At 41.6% G+C, this 18,387-nt stretch overlaps 1 protein-coding gene across 2 annotated transcripts in view; it reads right to left on the reverse strand.

Moving 5' to 3' along the window:
* The window catches only part of LOC127567342 (NEDD4 family-interacting protein 1-like), a 70,460-nt gene that overhangs the window by 44,247 nt on the left and 7,826 nt on the right, over positions 1–18,387 (reverse strand). Inside the window, exons 3-4 of one of the 2 annotated variants that reach the window (XM_052010133.1) lie at positions 12,628–12,689; positions 11,135–11,201 (exon numbers count right to left, since the gene is read on the reverse strand). In XM_052010133.1, coding sequence (XP_051866093.1) covers positions 11,135–11,201; positions 12,628–12,689 — 129 coding nt within the window. Of the gene's footprint in view, positions 1–11,134; positions 11,202–12,627; positions 12,753–18,387 lie in introns of both variants that reach the window. The other variant, XM_052010132.1, reaches the window with a different exon arrangement.

The raw sequence follows: 18,387 nt of genomic DNA on the forward strand, positions 1-18,387 counted from the left end.
CTTTGCTCTGGTCCTTACAAACATGTTACCCAGTTAGCACTCCTATATTGAGAGTTGTAAACATGAACCTACCCTTCTTTATTCAAAATAAATATATTTAAAGTTTGTCACAGAAAGGATTTACCAAATTACAGACAAACCTATTTCAATTACATCTCTATTAAGACCAAAGAACAAACTTATTTTTCAATTAATTGATAGAAACTGCAGCCCCTCAAGGAAGTTTATGGCAAAACATTTAATAATGAAGTGTCCGTAAATCCCTAGTGGAAGAACAATAGCCACCTGAGATTGAATTACAAAGCAAATGAGTGACTCCAGAGCATAAGCCCACGGCAATACAGGTATGAGGTGCAAGATGAAAACTTCATTGAAAGTCAGCTAACATCATTACCTCTGGAACCAACTTGAATGAGTCAATCTAAATTTCAACATAGTTACAACTTTCACATCATTTGTATTTTAGTGGAAAACATTTCTAAAGCTTTGCAGCTGTAGATTGACTTTATCAAAAAATGTTTTGGTAAGGGTTAGCAGGACCATTCTGTTATAATGTTTGCTAATATATGCTAAATTGACAGTAACAGGTAGAACAAAACTGATTGTTATTAGCAATTACTTGATGTAATTTGATTATCTATGCCAAATGTTGACTTTGTGTGTAGTGTCTGGATATGTAAATGTCAAGTCAAATTAATCTGCTGGTTTCTGAAAATGACCACAGTGCCCTCAAGTGGCAATATACTTGTTCTTAACCAGACTAACACAGAAAAAAGCAACCAATATGCAAAACGTGAATCAAATGGAAAATGCAAATTGTTCACCAACCTGTTGACCCACGTCAACTTAGTTATAGTATCTGTAAGCTTTATTGCCATAAAATAATGGCCAATCATCGGATGGTGCCTAATTCTAGAAAAATGTAACAAACATCAAGGCATAAATCAACTGACAATTATATAGTCATAGAACCATACAGCATGGAAACTGAGCCCTGGACCCACTGAGTCCACACTGACTATCAAGCACCAATTTAATTACACTAATCCTATTTTATTCTCCCTTCATTCCCATCAGCTCCCCTCAGATTCTACCACTCATCTATAAACTATGGACAATATACAGTGGCTAACTAACTTACCAACCTGCACACCTTTGGGATGAAGGAGGAAGCTGGAGTACCTGGAGGAAACCCACACAGTGGTAGGGAGAACATGCAAACTCCACACAGAAAGCAATAGAGAACAGGATTGGTAACTGGAGTTGTGAGGCAGCAGTTCTTCTCACTATGCTACTGGGTGCCCCGATATAATTTACCCAGGCAATGAAAAATAATATTGGTAGACTATATTGGGCCAAATCGTACTGGCACAGGCTCACCACTCACAGCTGAAGCCTGTGATCATCCCACGCCCACTTATCTGATCGTGATAAAGAGGGACTACCTTGCTAGCCCAAAGCTCCCCAGATTCCAACAGTGTGGCTTGACTGGTGGCAGAGTCTCCAGCAGTGTACTCAAGGAGACCTGCTTCACATATGTCACTGACAGCTGTGATAACCAGGTAAACCCCTGCTCCCAGGTTTTGCTGACTGTAAAAGCTATGAGGTTTTCAAATTTTTCTGACTGTCTCTGACACACAGAATTTTTAAATGTCATTAAATCTGAAAAAGAAAGCTTAAAATAAATAATTAAGGAACTTCCTTTCCTCCCCACTTCCTCATCTGCCACCCACAAACCCTATTGAAATCAATGGGGGTCATGAATACTGCACCAACTGTGCAATGGGAAATCTCAATGGGATTGAGTTCTGCCACGGGACTCCCTGTGAAATCTAGCTGTGGAGTGCACTGATGCTTGGGAATCTTTGGCCCATGACTCAAAGTGGAGAAGGAGCATTCAGGGTGGTATTGAGAACGTTGAGTTCATGCATCTGGGAGCACGCAGAAGCCTTACAAAGCTTTGGAAGGAGAGCATCGGCTCGAAAACTACTCACCTACCCACCCTGTTGGCCACTGTTTGCCCCAGCTTTGGATGAGTTGGTATTTCCCACATTGGCCTCATTAGGCATCTCAGAACCCATAAAACTGGCATGGAAATAAATCACCTTCAATCAATAGATATCGCCTATGAAAAACTTGAATGGATCTAATGCTTACATCCATTAATAAGTTCAAAATTTCATTGTTGACTATGCATACATAAAAGTTCCAGACTTACTTTCTGTCAAACAGATAAATACTTATCAGTGAAACTCAGGCCATTTGACAAATCTAAGTATTACATATCTGTCTTTTTGAAATTTTATGGGAAATCCATGAAGCATTGGCTACCTACTCATGGACAGTCACTCTCTAGTATATAATAACTTCATTCTTCACATACCTTTATATGTTGAAATGTTTTTGGTGAATTTATCAATGTGAAAGATACTACCCTCAATTACCTGAAGTTACAGATGAGTAAAAATTCTTCTCCCCAAAACTCAAGATTGCAAATGTCCATAAATTCAGTGGTAACCAAAGAAAATGCAGGGGAACCTTTTAGGGGGATCAGTTACTTTTAAATATTATATCAATCTGATTAAATGAAGTCTAAACAAGAATTATAGACTTTCGATTTGGTTTAAAGAGATATAAATCATTGATATCTTCCCCACCATAGCTCTAATGCATTTTAAGGATTACTTTCTACTTTGCCTTTCAAAGACAAAAGGCTAGAAACATCAAACAATAGTGTTGTGATATTGAAAATTAGTGTGGTGATGCAATTTTGCGCCCTTTTCTCATGTCATCGGCTTATTTTGAGGTGAGATTTTCTTGTATACAAGCACCGTTTTCCAGTGTCAAACTTCCCCAGAGGTGGTGCAAGGCCCAAAATTCATCAACAGAATGATTGGTTAGCAATACGACAGTCACTGTTTACTCACAGGAGAACCAGCTTTTATTAACGGTAAAGGGTCAATCATATCTAACTTAAATTCAGAGCCAAACTGCAGCACATGATATATCCTCATTGCTTACTGTGAATGCCACTCACACTGACTTCCTTGCACTTTCAAACACTGCCACAGCCAAAACTGACTTACAATGACCTTTTGTCCAGAGCTGCCACTCTTCCTCATGGATGACATGGATATTGAACAGACATCTTCCAGAAACACAGGCACCCACAAGGACTTTCCTCTTTGTAGGCAGTCCTTTGGGTTGTGGATGACTTAATTTCATTTCAGCTTTGTGACATCTGAGATCACTGATGAGGCAAATGTTCACAGATAAAGCAGGAGGTGGGTAACGGTTCTGGCACATTGAAAGCAGTGGTGTATTTTATCACTGACGTCCACTTTCACTAAGAGGTGGCTCCCAAGATATAAGAAGTGGCCTACATTTGCGGTGAACCATTATCATTGTGGGGGAAGAGGGGCGGGGGACAGTGTTGTGCAGTGGAGACAGTTTGCTAGCAGGTTGTGACATTTAGAAGGCTCTGGATGCCAAATCTTTAAGTGTATTCAAGCCTGAGATAGATAGACGTTTGAAGGTACAAGGGTGGAAAGTGGAAATGAGTCAAAAGATCAGTTCCACTACGATGTCATTGAATGGCAGACTGGACTTGAGCAGTCATTTGGCCTCCTTTTAGTCCTATTTCATACGTAATGTATTCATCCTGAGAATAATACCTGCAGTTGGAAAATTCACCCTGCTGGAATATAGTGATAGAGGTGATAGAGACCGCGATGACTGGACAACAAGGAGAGGGATGGATGAACAGCAGTGGTAACAAACTCCTCTTACATACATGTAGAGAACAACTTATTCACTACGACTGCCATGAAAAAAAAAGCACAAAATGACATAGGTGAACAACATGGTACATGATCAAGTACATGGTCTTTCACCAACAAGGCATCAGCATTATCAGAGCGATAAATGATGCAGAGTGCTAGAGAGAACACAGCTTGGTAAGAGCAGTGTATGATTGATATTTAATTATAGTGAATATATCTACTCAAACTCAGTAAGCTGCTTCAAAGTGACAGGAATATAGTTTCAACAGTTAGTAGATGACAAGTTTAACTATGCCCACTCCATACTGGCTACCCAGCAGAAGAATAAAAGCAGTTCTAAGATCCAGGCCAAAGAAAAGACAGCATTAGGATTGCTTTGATGAGAACAATGAGGACATCACTAAATGCCAAAGTGCTGTTGGATCTCAATCCTGGAACTCCCTACCCAAGAACACTGGGGAAGCACCTTCACCAGATGGACGGCAGCAGTTCAAGGAGGTGGCTCACTACCACCTTCTCAAGGGAGTTCAGAAATGGGCAACAAATTCTGGCCTTGCCAGGGATACCTGCATCCCATAAAATGAATAGAAAAATAGAAAGCAAAGATAAATAGCATAACTAACTCACCTCCAACTCAAAACACATAAGTTGTTAATATAAAAAGGACAGTTCAAGGATAGCTTCTATCCCACTGTTATTAGACTACTGAATGGACCTCTTGTACGTTAACTTGACCTCACAATCTACCTCCTCATGTCCTTGCACCTTACTGTCTGCCTGCACTGCACTTTCTCTGTAACTGTAACACTATATTCTGCATTCTGTTATTGCTTTTCCCCTGCACTACCTTGATCTATTGATGAGGTGAAATGATCTGTATGGATGGCATGCAAAACAAAGTTTTCACTGCACCTTGATATATGTGGCAATAGTAAACTGATTTACCAATTTAAACACCAATAGAATATTGTTTAATCTGACAGAAGAAAATGCAGGATGAGTGATAGGCAAGAAAAGACATTTGAAATTATGTTTGTACAAACAAGGCAAAGATATTCTTTGAACCTCTCAAAGTTATACAATAAAATTCAGATTTTGATCAGCAAAACCCTCATCAAAGACAAGGGATGAATCACACAGATATAGATTGGAAACAATAGTGTTGTCAGATTATTGCTATGCTAGGTTAGTGTATTTCCTTTTTAAGAATACTGTGTATAGTTCTGAGCATAGCCAGTTATTTGGTTGTGCCAATAAAGAAAGTAGCAGTGTTTACCTGATACTCAGCAGTGAATCTATGTAATTAATTAGTTACTTGGGCTAAACAGTTGCAGTATACATGAGCAACAAGGGTGAACAATCGAGGAGGGCACCTGGTGTTGGTATGAATATTTAATGCAAGAGTACCAGCCAAAATGACTCATGCTGTTGATTTTTGATTCCCTGTGTAGAATGCCTTGCAGTTATGCTCTTAACTGAGGAAGACTGCTGCTTAATCTTGCAGCTGTTGAGAAGACAATAACTTTTTATACCCAATTTTGTGCAAGTCAACAAACATCAAAAATGTATGTTTAGATGAACAATAATGCCAAGTACACTGAGTATACCTGCACTGTTTTTGTCTACATGTTGCTGTGGTGAGTAGTACGAGTACGGGTGCGGGAAGTCTCGTTGCCGTGGTAAATATGCGAGAACTAGGGCAAGAATGAGAGTGGGAAGCAGTTTGAAATGGTAGGCCCGTTGTTGTTGTTCTTGTTGCTGTAGTGAGTTGATAGGCCTGTTAATGAGCTAATTGGATAATTAGGCAGCAGCTGCCAATAAAAAGAAGTCAGGGTCAAACAGAGCAGCCATTGTGGAGTGGCCATTGTGGGAGTGGGCCAGTGTTAGAGTGGGGGAGCTGAGGCTTCGGTGTGAAGAAGCAGAGTAGGTGAGTGGAGGCCTCTGGTAGGTTCTCTTTCTTTCTTTGTTATTTGTAATTTTCTTTGTATAGAACAGTGGGAATGGCAGTCAGGGCAGAAGTCTGCTCTTCCTGTAGGGTGTGGGAAATCAGGGAGACCCCCAGTGTCCATGATAACTACACCTGCAGGAAGTGTGTCCAGCTGCAGCTCCTGACAGAACGTGTTAGGGAGCTGGAGCTGCAGTTGGATGAACTCTGGATCATTCGGTAAGCTGAGGAGATGATAGATAGGAGTTACCAGGAGGCAGTTGTATCTAAGGTGTGGGATGTAGGTGGTTGGGTGACCGTTAGGGGAAGGAAAAGGAATAGGCAGTCAGTACAGGATTCCCTGGTGACCGCTCCCCTTGATAACAGGTATATCATTTTGAATGCTGTTGGAGGGAATGAATCACCGGTAGAGAGTCACAGCAACCAGGTCTCTGGTGTGGAGTCTGGTTGAGTGGCTCAGAAAGGGGGGAAGTGGGGGGGGGGGGGGGGGATAGTGTTAGGGGGTTCATTGGTTAGGGGACAGACAGGAGATCCTGTGGACAAGAACAAGACTCCCAAATGGTACATTGCCTCCCAAGTGCCAGGGTCAGTGACATCTCAGATCGAGTACACGGCATTCTTAAGGGGGAGGAGCCAGAAGTTGTGGTGCACATTGGCATCAATGACATAGGGAAGGTAAGGGATGAGGTCCTGAAGAGCGAGTATTGGGAGTCAGGAAGTAAGCTAAAAAGCAGGACCCCAAGGGTAGTAATCTCTGGATTGCTGCCTGTGCCACACACCAGGGAGGGAAAGAATAGGAAGATATGGCAGCTAATGAGTGGCTGAAGAGTTGGTGCAGGGGGCAGGGCTTCAGATTTGTGGATCATTGGGATCTCTTCTGGGGAAGGTATGACCCGTACAAAAGGGACGGGTTACACCTGAAATAGACAGAGAGCGGCCAATGTCCTTGCAGGCAGGTTTGCTAGAGCTGTTGGGGAGGGTTTAAACTAGGTTGGCAGAGGAATGGGAACTGAAGTGTTAGATTAGTAGATGGATCAGTTGGTGTACAAGTAGATGTGTACAGAGAAGGTGAAGAAGGATAGGCAGGGGATGGGGCATAAATTGAATCAGTTAGATGGGTTGAAATGTGGTTACCTTAATGCAAGAAGTGTTAAGAATAAGGGTGATGAACTTACAGCATGGATCAGTACATGGAATTATGATGTTATGGCCATTAGAGACATAGCTGTCGCAAGGGCCACAAGGGTGGCTGCTTGAGGTTTTGGGGTTTAGATGTTTCAAAAGGGACAGGGAAGGGGGTAGAAGCAGTGGGGGTAGAGTTGCTAATCAGGGATAGTATCACTGCTGTAGGAAGGGAGGACATCATAGAAGGATCATCTATTGAGTCAGTGTGGGTCGAAGTCAGAAACAGGAAGGGGAGTGATCACTCTATCCCTGAAGAGATCCCAATGATCCAAAAATCTGAAGCCCTGCCCCCTGTACCAACTCTTCAGCCACTCATTAGTCTGGCGTATCTTCTTGTTCTTTCCCTCCCTGGTGTGTGGCACAGGCAGCAATCCAGAGATTACTACCCTTGGGGTCCTGCTTTTAGCTTCCTTCCTGACTCCCAATACTTGCTCTTCAGGACCTCATCCCTTACCTTCCCTAAGGCCCCCAAGTAGCCATTGGGCAACTGAGGAGCAGATAACTAGGCAGATTTTAGAAAGGTGCAAAAATAACAGGGCTGTTGTCATGGGTGACTTCAACTTCCCTAATATTGATTGGCACCTCCTTAGTGCAAAAGATTTAGATGGGGCAGAATATGTTAGGTGTGTACAGGAAGGATTCCTGACACATTATGTGGACAGGCCGACTAGAGGAGAGGCTATGCTGGATCTGGTATTAGACAATGAACCTGGTCAGGTGAAAGACCTCTTGGTGGGCGAGCATTTTAGGAATAGTGACCACAACTCCCTGACCTTTAGCATAGCCATGGACAAAGATAGGAGCAGATATTATGGAAAAGTATTTAATTGGGGGAGGGCAAATTACAATGGTATTGGGCAAGAACTTGGAAGAGTAAACTGGGAACAGATGTTCTCTGACAATGCACCTCAGAAATGTGGAGATTGTTTAGGGGCCATTTACATGGTGTTCTGGACAGATTTGTCCCACTGAGACAAGGAAAGGATGGTAGGGTGAAGGAATCATGGTTAACAAGAGAGCTGGAAGGTTTAGTCATGAGGAAGAAGGAAGCATATTTAAGGTTTAGAAAGCGAAAATCAGACGGGGCTCTTGAGAGTTACAAGGTAGCCAGGAAGGAGCTTAAGAAAGGACTTAGGAGAGCTAGAAGGGGACATGAGAAGGCCTTGGCAAGTAGGGTTAAGGAAAACCCTAAAGTTTTCTACACATACGTGAGGAACAAGAGGATGACCAGATCGAGGGTAGGACTGCTAAGGGATGAGGGGGAATAAGGTGTCTGGAGGTGAAGGAGGTAGGGGAGGTCCTAACTGAATATTTTGCTTCTGTGTTCACCAGGGAGAGGGACTTAGACAAGTGTGAGGTTAGCATAGAACAGGCAAATGATTTGGAGCATGTCGAGGTTAAGAAAGAAGCAGTGTTGGAGCTACTAAAAAGCATTAAAATAGATAAGTCCCTGGGGTCGGACAGGATATACTCCAGGTTACTATGGGAAGTGAGGGAAGAGATTGCTGGAGCATTAACAATGATCTTTGAGTCCTCCCTGGCCACAGGAGTGGTATTGGAGGTTGGCAAACGTTGTTCCATTGTTCAAGAAAGGTAGAAGAATAATCCCGGGAATCATAGACCAGTGAGTCTTACATCAGTGAACTATTAGAGAGGATTCTTAGGGATAGGATTTATGAGCATTTGGAGAAGCATAGTCTTATTAGGGATAGTCAACATGACTTTGCGAAGGGCAGGTCATGCCACATGAGCCTGAGTTTTTTGAGGAAGTGATAAGACAAATTGATGAAGGTAGGGTGGTGGATGTGGTATAAATGGGTTTTACCAAGGCATTTGACAAGGTTCCCATGGTAGGCTCATTCAGAAAGTCATGAGGTATGGGATCCATAGAAAATTGGCTGTGTGGATTCAAAATTGGCTTGCCCACAGAAGGCAGAGGGTGGTTGTAGAAGGGAAGTATTCCACCTGGAGGATGGTGACCAGTGGTGTTCCACATGGATCTGTTCTGGGACCCCTGCTCTTTATGATTTTTATAAATGACTTGGATGAGGAAGTGGAAGGATAGGTTGGTAAGTTTGCAGATGACACAAAGGTTGGTGGTGTAGTAGATAGTAAAGAAGATTGTCACAGGTTGCAACGGGATTTAGACAAGATGCAGAGCTGGGCAGAGAAGTGGCAGATGGAGCTCAGTCTGGAGAAGTGTGAAGTGATACACTTTGGAAGAACGAACTTAAAGGCAGAGTACATGGTTAATGGCAGGATTCTTAGAGCAGTGTGGAGAAAGAGATCTTGGGGTCCAAGTACATAAATCCCTCAAAGTTGCCACACAAGTGGATAGGGCGGTTAAGAAGGTGTATGGTGTGCTGACCTTCATTAGCCAGGGGGTTGAATTCAAGAGCTGAAAGGTAATGGTGCAGCTCTGTAAGACTCTGGTTAGACCACACTCGAATATTGTGTTCAGTTCTGGTCACCTTATTAGAAGAAGGATGTGGAAGCTTTAGAGAGGATGCAGAGGAGATTTACAAGCATGCTGCCTGGATTGGAGAACATGTCTTATGAGGAGAGGTTGAGCAATGGAGGATGAGAGGAGACTTGATAGAGGTATATAAGATTATGAGAGGCATAGACAGAGTGGACAGCCAGCATCTTTCCTCAAGGTGACAATGACCAATACTAGAGGTCACCTGTTTAAGGTGCATAAAGGAAAGTTCTGGGGAGATGTCAGAGGTAGATTTTTACACAGCGTGGTGGGTGCCTGGAATGCACTGCCAGGGGTGGTGGTAGGGGCTGACACGATAGGGTCATTTAAGAGACTATTAGATAGGCACATGGATGAAAGAGAGTTATGGGAGGTGAGGTAGAGAGGGGAATAGATTGAATGGGGTTAAGGTTTATATAGGTTGGCAAAACATCGTGGGCCGGAGGGCCCATATTATGCTGTACTGTTCTATGTTCTATGTATTATGATGGTGAGGGGCACACCTAAGCTCATGCCATGCAACTTTCAAGCAGTCTTGGCCTTGGGAGAAATGGCTTTGCCAAAAAGAAATTAGTGTTGGGAATCACAGATAACATACAAAAAAGGCACTTCAATTTCAATATGGTGATGAAAAATTAAATCGTATCTAGTGCATTGAAATTCATCAAAGCATGTAATGAAGATATGATGGAGGTTAACAATAATTGCCGAGTACACATTTGCTGTTAGCCATGCTCTCCAAGAGATTAAGCCACAAGTAAAATAAACAGTTATAACTCATACAGGTTAATAGAAGCACAGCTGTCAATGTGACAAGTGACCAAACCTTCAACAATCTTTTCAGTCATCCTACCCTAACTCAGTAAGGAAATAACCTATATTTCCCTATGATTTTATTGGTATTGGTTTTTATTGTCTCTTGTACCGAGGTACAGTGAAAAACTTGTCTTGCATACCAATCGTACTAGTCAATTCATTAGTTCTGGGAACACTTTCAATACAAATTTCATTCAAATCCAAGAGTTTCAACATAACTTTTTATGTAATCTCAGGTGAGTGCAATCATCTCCATGTTGCAGATGATCCTGTTGCAGACATCACATCTGCAGTGCCTGCAATTTATTCCACTAGTGAAAAAGAAGTCACATGAATGTGGTTCCCAAAACGATGACACTGAGTAAAATCAAAGCAGCAATGAAAGAAAGTGTGGATCTGTCACCATGTATGACAACAATTCAGTCACAAAAAGGGAAGAAAAACATCATAGTAACTGCACCTTCCTGTGATATCCCATATACACTGCAAGATGCCACAAGACTTGTGATAAACTCATGATCAAACCTACAACCTGAATCAGAAGCTAAGCAGTTAAGTGAAGCTGTTAAGCCTTTCATGAGAACATAATGAATGGCGCAGATTGAAACTTCCTTGTTACGTAACACAAAGTAAACTGGGGAGAGATGCAGTTATTATCTAGAAATTACTCTTAGTAAATTAGTAAACAAAAGACATCTAGGTGACATTTTAAATCTCTGCATTTTATTCCAGATATTATTCAATGTAATTTAGTTATTTGACTGCTAATATTATTGAAAATAGTTTTAAGCTACGAGAAATGCTACTACTTCTATTTCCACACTTACCAATGTGTATGCCTAACATGCAACAAAATTCCATTCAAAGAACTGAGCTTCAGCAAAAAAAGCCATAAAACAGATCAACTTAAATTGAAATATGACTTACCAACACCCAGAAAAATCCACCAGAGCCATAGTTTCCCCTCAAAATAACCGAAAAAATAATCGGAGAACTGAAAATACAAATGTTTGTATGTAATTACAAGACAATTCTGCATTGAAACCTAAGACATAAGAACCAAGTATGAGCAAGACTTTGCCACATCGCCCACTGAGTCTGCTTTGCCTTTTGAGAAAATCATTACTGATAATCTATCTAAACTCCACTTTCCCATTCTGATCCTAGTTTCCCTTGATTGCATTAATATCTGGATTATCTATCAATCTCATCCCTGAATTAACTCAGTGACTGAACATACACCACACTCTGGAGAAGTGCAAAGTCTCACATTCTGCTACATGTAAAACAAAATAAATTTTGAATCTTTTTATCCTGACACTATACCCCTTGGTTTTAGACCCTCCAGGCAAGGGAAGTGATCTCTCAGCATGCATCTGAAGAATGTCTGTATTTTCAGTTCTCTGATTATTAATAGTAGTCATTAAATGAAACCCATTTATCACTATTTGTGATGCCAAGTTATTGACTTTGGAGTACATTAGCTATAGGGAGAGGTTGGACAAACAGATAGTTTTTGTTGGCACATCAGAGGCTGATGGACTAGAATATGGTTCTTAAATCCTTTCTGATAAAAGAATATAGAATTATGAGAGATTAGGCAAGAGTCTTTTCCCTAAGGTGGAAAGGTCAAATACTAGAGGGCATAGGTTTAAGGTGAGAGGGGGAAAGTTTAAAGGAGGTATGTGAGGCAAGTTTTTTTTTAACACAGAGTTGTAGGTGCCTGGAATGCGCTGGCAGGGGTGGTGAAAGAAGCAGATACGATAGTGACACTTAAGAGACATTTAGACAGACACATGAACAGGCAGGAAATAGAGGAATATGGACCATGTGCAAGCAAATGGGTTTAGTTTAGATTGGTATCATGGTTGGCACAGACATGGTGGGTGAAAGGCCTGTTCCTGCACTGTTGTATGTTCAATGTATATGTTAACCCCACAACAATATCTGATTACCAGCCCTTCTCCACCTCTTCCCACCCATCCTGTCCACTACTGGACACCCTATGATTAGAAACTACAATTGGTGCTCCTCTCCGTAACCTCTTGCATGCTCTGAGAAGGGTCTCAGCACCCTTGGAATTTAGGCATATTCAATTAAAAACATCCTACCCATAAAAACTAAAGGACATTTCAGAAACCAGCAATTTCAAGATTTCTGGCTACAAAACAGATATCCCAAGGCAAAACACAAATCCCAGCTAAGATCCACAGTTTTCCCAAGGAGCAAACCTGCAATAGTCTGTGCTCCAAGGCCACTTAGGGCCTTGACATATAGATACTCCCAAGAACAATAATGTTCACCATGTCATTGTACATTCTTAAGCATAGCAATTGTTAGAACATGAAAAACATAGCCAATTAAAGGGGTAGATTTATTCCAAATGGTGCATGATTATGTCACAGATATTGAATACTTACCCTAACAATGAGGATCCACTTTATAAGGGACAACCCAAATCCAGATATGGCCCCATATCTTCCTGCAATGGTATTGGTTGAGCAGAAGGTTAAAAAGAATCCAATCCAGTTAAATATGAATGCAACTAAAACCAAACAAAATGAAAATAGTCATTAACTTGGAAGAGTTAATAGAAGTACAAACTTTGCTATTTACACTGCCTAGCGCTAACATTCATGTGTACTGAAATTAGTTAGGACATAGAATTTGTGTTTGGGCACTGTTGGAAGTAAAACAAACAGAGGTTATGGTTTAGATTTCTGAACAAACTCATTTGTATAATGTTAAACCCAAAATTTCCTATGAAGAAAAGAAGACAAATCTATCAAGACCCTTTCATGTCCCTTTAAGGACATCAGAATAAACATTGGAACTCTGGTCACCGATGTAGGTCTGGAAAAACTTTTATGCCCAATTTATGAAAGCACGGAGATAATTCTAGTGTGTCAATTGCAACTTATTTTGCAATTTATTTTACAAAGGAAATTCACTCATGTCCTTACAGCCAAAAAGGACACACCAACAGAGCTTGTTTATAAATGGAATGGAAAATCTTTCTCCAGAAGAGTTAGAGAAATCTTTTGCACAGACTCTTTATTTTTGACCTAAATTCTGTCTGAAAACACACTAGTTAAAAACTAGTCAATGAGACATCTATCAGATAAGTCTCAATTCTTTTCATCTAACACAAAAGCAATCTTTTTTAATACATTCAAAAATATTAATGTGTATCTTCATTGCCATATCCTTGCAGAATCCCAATTACCCTGGAGCAGAGGTTAAGCAAAATAAAAAGAATCCCATTTATTAATCTTTAACACTCTTATGGATATGGTCCTAATGAAGGCAAATGACTTTGATGCAGTTGGGCAAAAAGGTCGGTCTGGATGTCGTGGACCGAAGGGGTCTGTTTCTGTGCTGTACAGCTCTATGACTTTACATTCTCCCAGGTTCCAGGTGCTTCTGAAAGGAGGAAGTGCCCAAATCTGCAACAGATGTAGATCCATTGAGGCTATAGCAATGGCGAGGGAAACTTCCTAGATCTCCTTCACTTCCTCAGATTATTGCTGGCAATATGTTATGGGCTCTTCCACTATTCCCCAGAAAATGTATGAGGGTTCAAGTAACAGTCAAAGACAGGGAAATAGAGGTCATTTTTAATTTTTTTTTTTGCTATGCTCATTCTCCCATCTTTATTCCCCCTTTCAACCTGCTACCACATTTCTGGGATTAGGCCCTGCCATTGGATGAGCCAGTGCGCGGAGGCCTTCTAGCTCATATTAATGTTTGACCACATCAAGTACTGATACTTATGGGCCCAGAGATATTTCCAATGTTATGGCTATATGAATTATATTGACTATAGTAGTGAGCTGAGAACAGTGGGCCAAGCAAACCAACAATCTACTGTCTTTACTGACTGGAGATCAGGGCTGTTTAGAGATGTGGCTTATTTCCAAAATTGCTCGCTGGGCTATGCCATCTATGCCACTTCTTCTGCCAAAACTTTTAATTGACAAGTTTCCAGAAACAGAAGTCAACAATAATGATTTCATTCCAAGAATCCATAGCTCGCAATTGTGCACTGTTATAAATGCACAGAGTGGTGTGGGGGTGGGGGGGGAGGTGGGCAGGGGCAGTAGGGACAGTTGGTGATGGTGGGTTGCTGCTCATTCGCAGAAGTGCATCCAAGATTCATTGTATGTACATATACCTCTGTTCAACAGAACAGTGCTTGAAAACTGTTTTAATATTTACCATATTGGAGACAATAGTCAAATCTGGATAATAATTAAGTTACCATTGACATGTTATATAGAATAACTTCTCATATGAACAATACTAAGTATAACCAGTTCCATAAAAAAATTCTAATGTCACATGATCTGACACCACTATTAACTTGCGTTAATATTTAAAGTGTATCTTTATCTGCCCATTTAAAGACAAATAGACAGAATAATGTTCAGAGAAGCAACCGAGAACAGGTGTTGTATCAGTTGCCTAGATATCATTTCAAACCTCCTCTATTCTTAGACTGAGCGACTTCAGTGTACTAGTTGACCCTGAGCTTTACTTATGATGCATATCGTCTCTATTACAAAGAAAGCCTAGATCTACCTTTGCAATATCAATCATCTCTACCAATACTTCTTCCTAAACCCTCTCATCTTCTAGTTACCTCCACTTAGTTATTTCAAAGTTCCACTGGCTCTTCTTCAGTATTTTACCACCTATAAAACTCCCCTGACTGTAACACTAAAGTGTCACTCACCCAATGCTCTGCTGCTCATCGAACAGGTGTTTGAATTATAAAATTCTCATCCTCAGGTTTAAATCTTGATGTGGCCTTGCCTTTTCCTACTTCTGTAAACCCTTGCAGTTCTAAAACCATCTGAGAATCTTCCATTCCTGCCTCTTGCCTATCCTTTACTTTCTTCATTGAACCCTAGGTAACTGTGCCTTCGATGGTCTAAACCCAGGCTTTAGAATTCCTTTCCTAATATCCCACCCCTCTCTTCACTTTTTAAAACATTGCACTTTCCTCAGGTTTTTAACCACCTGCCTTATTATCTCTTTACTGGCTCAATACCAGTCATTGTCTGATTACACTTACCTGAAATGTTTTGGGGAGTTCAGTCATATGAAAGGTGCAAGTAGCTCTCCCAGTTTTCTCTGTCCTAAGTAAAGAGCTGTTTACAGAAACTAACCCTCCTCCACTATATATTGCGAACAATATTAAGAATTTACCAAATGAGGAGGTTGCAGGGGCAGATCCTTCTAAACCTCTGAACCAAGACTAAACCAAAGCTGAATTCCTGAGCCTCGGTTTGCCTTTTCTGCTAACTTTTCTGATTTTACCTCTATCCTTTGCCTGTCTGATTGTTCTCTATTGTTATTTCCCCCTATCTGTCTTTTTTTGTTTAATTTTTGAATGTGGTTACTGGTGTAAAACAGATAATCATTAAATATCTATCCTGATTTACATTGTATCTAAAGTTAATGGGGAGAAGTAATTCGTGGAGTGGCATGGTGGCACGGCAGGTAGAAGTGCTGCCTTACAGCTCCAGTGACCCCGGTTCGATCCGGCCTCCAGTGTGATCTGTGTGGAGTTTGTACGTTCTCCCTGTCATTGTGTGTATTTTCCCCTAGGTGCTCCAGTTTATTCCCCTAACTAGAGCACGTGTTGATTGGTAGGTTAATCGGCCACTGTAACTTGCCCCTGCAGGCATGGTAGTGTAGCAGTTAGCGTAATGCTATTACAGCGCCAGCAACCCGGGTTCAATTCCAGCCACCGTCTATAAGGAGTTTGTATGTTCTCCCCGTCACTGCATGGGTTTCCTCCGGGTGCTCCAGTTTCCTCCCACATTCCAAAGACGTACAGGTTAGGAAATTGTGAGCATGCTATGTTGGTGCCGGAAGCGTGGCGACACTTGCGGGCTGCCCCCAGGACACTCTACACAAAAGGTGCATTTCACTGTGTGTTTCGATGTACATGTGACTAATAAAGATATCTTATCTTGTAAGTGGGTGGGAGAGTTGATGGGCCGGTGAGAGCGAACAGTTTACAGGGAAATGCGAGGAGGAACAGGATTGCCCTGAGAGCCAGCATAGACTCTGTGCACCAAATAGCATCCTTCTATGTCATAAAGAAAAATGAAACAAGTGAACAAAATGACAAACTGTGTTTTGTCACAGTCACATCGAGTCCAAATTATAAGCACTAGGTGAGGAAGATTTTAATCTCCAGGAATGTATATTAAAGAATGGAATGAGTTACAACCAGCAAAGTTGACCAGCTCCAACCTGCCTGGTTCCACATTTGAATGCATGCATTCAGCTGAGTGCCCACGGTCAGCCTCGGGAGAGATTGGCTTTAGTTTCAATATGTTAGAGACTCAGTTAAACTTAAACAACTTCTTCAATTTAATTTTGAATCTCCTGGGCTTCATGGATCTCATCAGTGAAATTTCAGTGAAAATACATTGGTAATGGAGACACAAGGGACTGCAGATGCTGGAATCTGGAGTAACAACACAGACTACTGTAGAAACTTAGTGGGTGGAGCAACAGCTGTGGAGGCAAAGGGATGGTCGACATTTTGGGTCCAGACCCAGCATCAGGACTGAGAGTGTGGAGGGGAGGTAGCCAGTATAAAGAAGGGAAAGGGAGGGGTGAGGCAGAGACTGGCAGGTGATAGGTGGAACCAGGTGAGGAGAGAGATGATGGGCAGATGAAGCCAGGCAGGGGAGGGGGAGGGGTGGATTCAGGAGACAGTGGCTAGTGGATGATAGATAAGGAGAGAGAAAAAAGGTGACAGATGGAACAAGATGGGGAAGGGGAGGGTGGATGTAGAGGCAGACGCTGGAAGGTGATGAACAGAAACACAAGAGACTTGCAGATGCTGCAATCTGATAAGGAAGGAAGGTGAAAAGTGGAACCAGATAAGGGAGGGATAATGGGCAGATGGAGCCAGTTGGGAATGACGGAAGGTGTCATTATGTCAGGGAGATAAGCAAACAAGAATTAAATCTTCATCAAGGACATCTACAAGAGGCGGTGCCTCAAAAAGGCGGCATCCATCATTAAGGACCTTCACCATCTGAGACATGCCCTCTTCTCATTACTACCAGCAGGGCGGAAGTACAGGAACCTGAAGAACCACACTCAGTGATTCAGAAACAGTTTCTCCCCTTCGCCATCAGATTTCTGAATGGTCCATGAACCTTTACCACCTCGCTATTCCTTTAATTTTGCACTATTTATTTATTTTTGTAATCTATGGTAATTTTTATGTCTTTGCACTACACTACTGCCTCAAAACAACAAATTTCATGTCATATGTCAATGATAATAAATCTAATTCTGATTCTGACAACCAATTGTTTTTTTGACTATGTGCGTGGAAGATCTAGTTCACAGTTCATATACTGAGGCCATTTAACACCTTTGCTGGTTACCTCAAAAACTTTGGAAGTTATTTTGACAACTTTGGAGCATTGTACATCAGGTTTGTATTGTGGAGCCCTGATGTATCAGATCAGGCTGGTTGCTATGTTACTTTGGAACTTAGGTGAGGACCAGTCACAGTAACTTCACCAGCACCAGCATGAAATGATGGAACAACACCAGTAGGAAAAAGAACTTCAGAAAGAGCAATAGCTTTTTCATAACAGGCTTGCAGCTTTAAAGGGAAATAGGAGATCAGCAGAGAAATGTTCGAGGAGGCTCAATTTGTAGCTGGCTAGAAGAAGACTTACTACCAGGAGGTCCATCAAAGTAACCACTCAGTGATATTCCCTCTGAATCTTTTCAGATCTGCTGGGGAAGCTTACAGGATCTCATAGCCAGCAATCTACAGATAATCAGCAAAGCTTTGGTAATCGAACATGCTTGGGATTTTGATGGTGCTGGACTGGCAGATTTTCCGGACTATTGGATGTTCTTCCTATTAATACCCCAATGCACATAGATTCATCATAAATTTTGCAGTGAACTCAATAAGTTTAAAGGGAACATGGGAAACTGGATCCTGGTCAGTTTAAAGACAGTGCTGGAACTGGGCTCCTGGTCAGTTGAAAGGGAGCAGCAGAATCAGGGTTCCGGGGAGTCAGAAGGAAGTCCGGGAATCAGGACCTCATGGAGTTGGAGGGAGGCGCTGAAACCAGGGCCCTGGGGAGTGGGAAGGAAGTACAGCAAGAATCACCTAATGAGCCAGA

Source organism: Pristis pectinata, chromosome 2, assembly GCF_009764475.1.
Source record: "Pristis pectinata isolate sPriPec2 chromosome 2, sPriPec2.1.pri, whole genome shotgun sequence".
Classification (NCBI taxonomy): Eukaryota; Metazoa; Chordata; class Chondrichthyes; order Rhinopristiformes; family Pristidae; genus Pristis; species Pristis pectinata.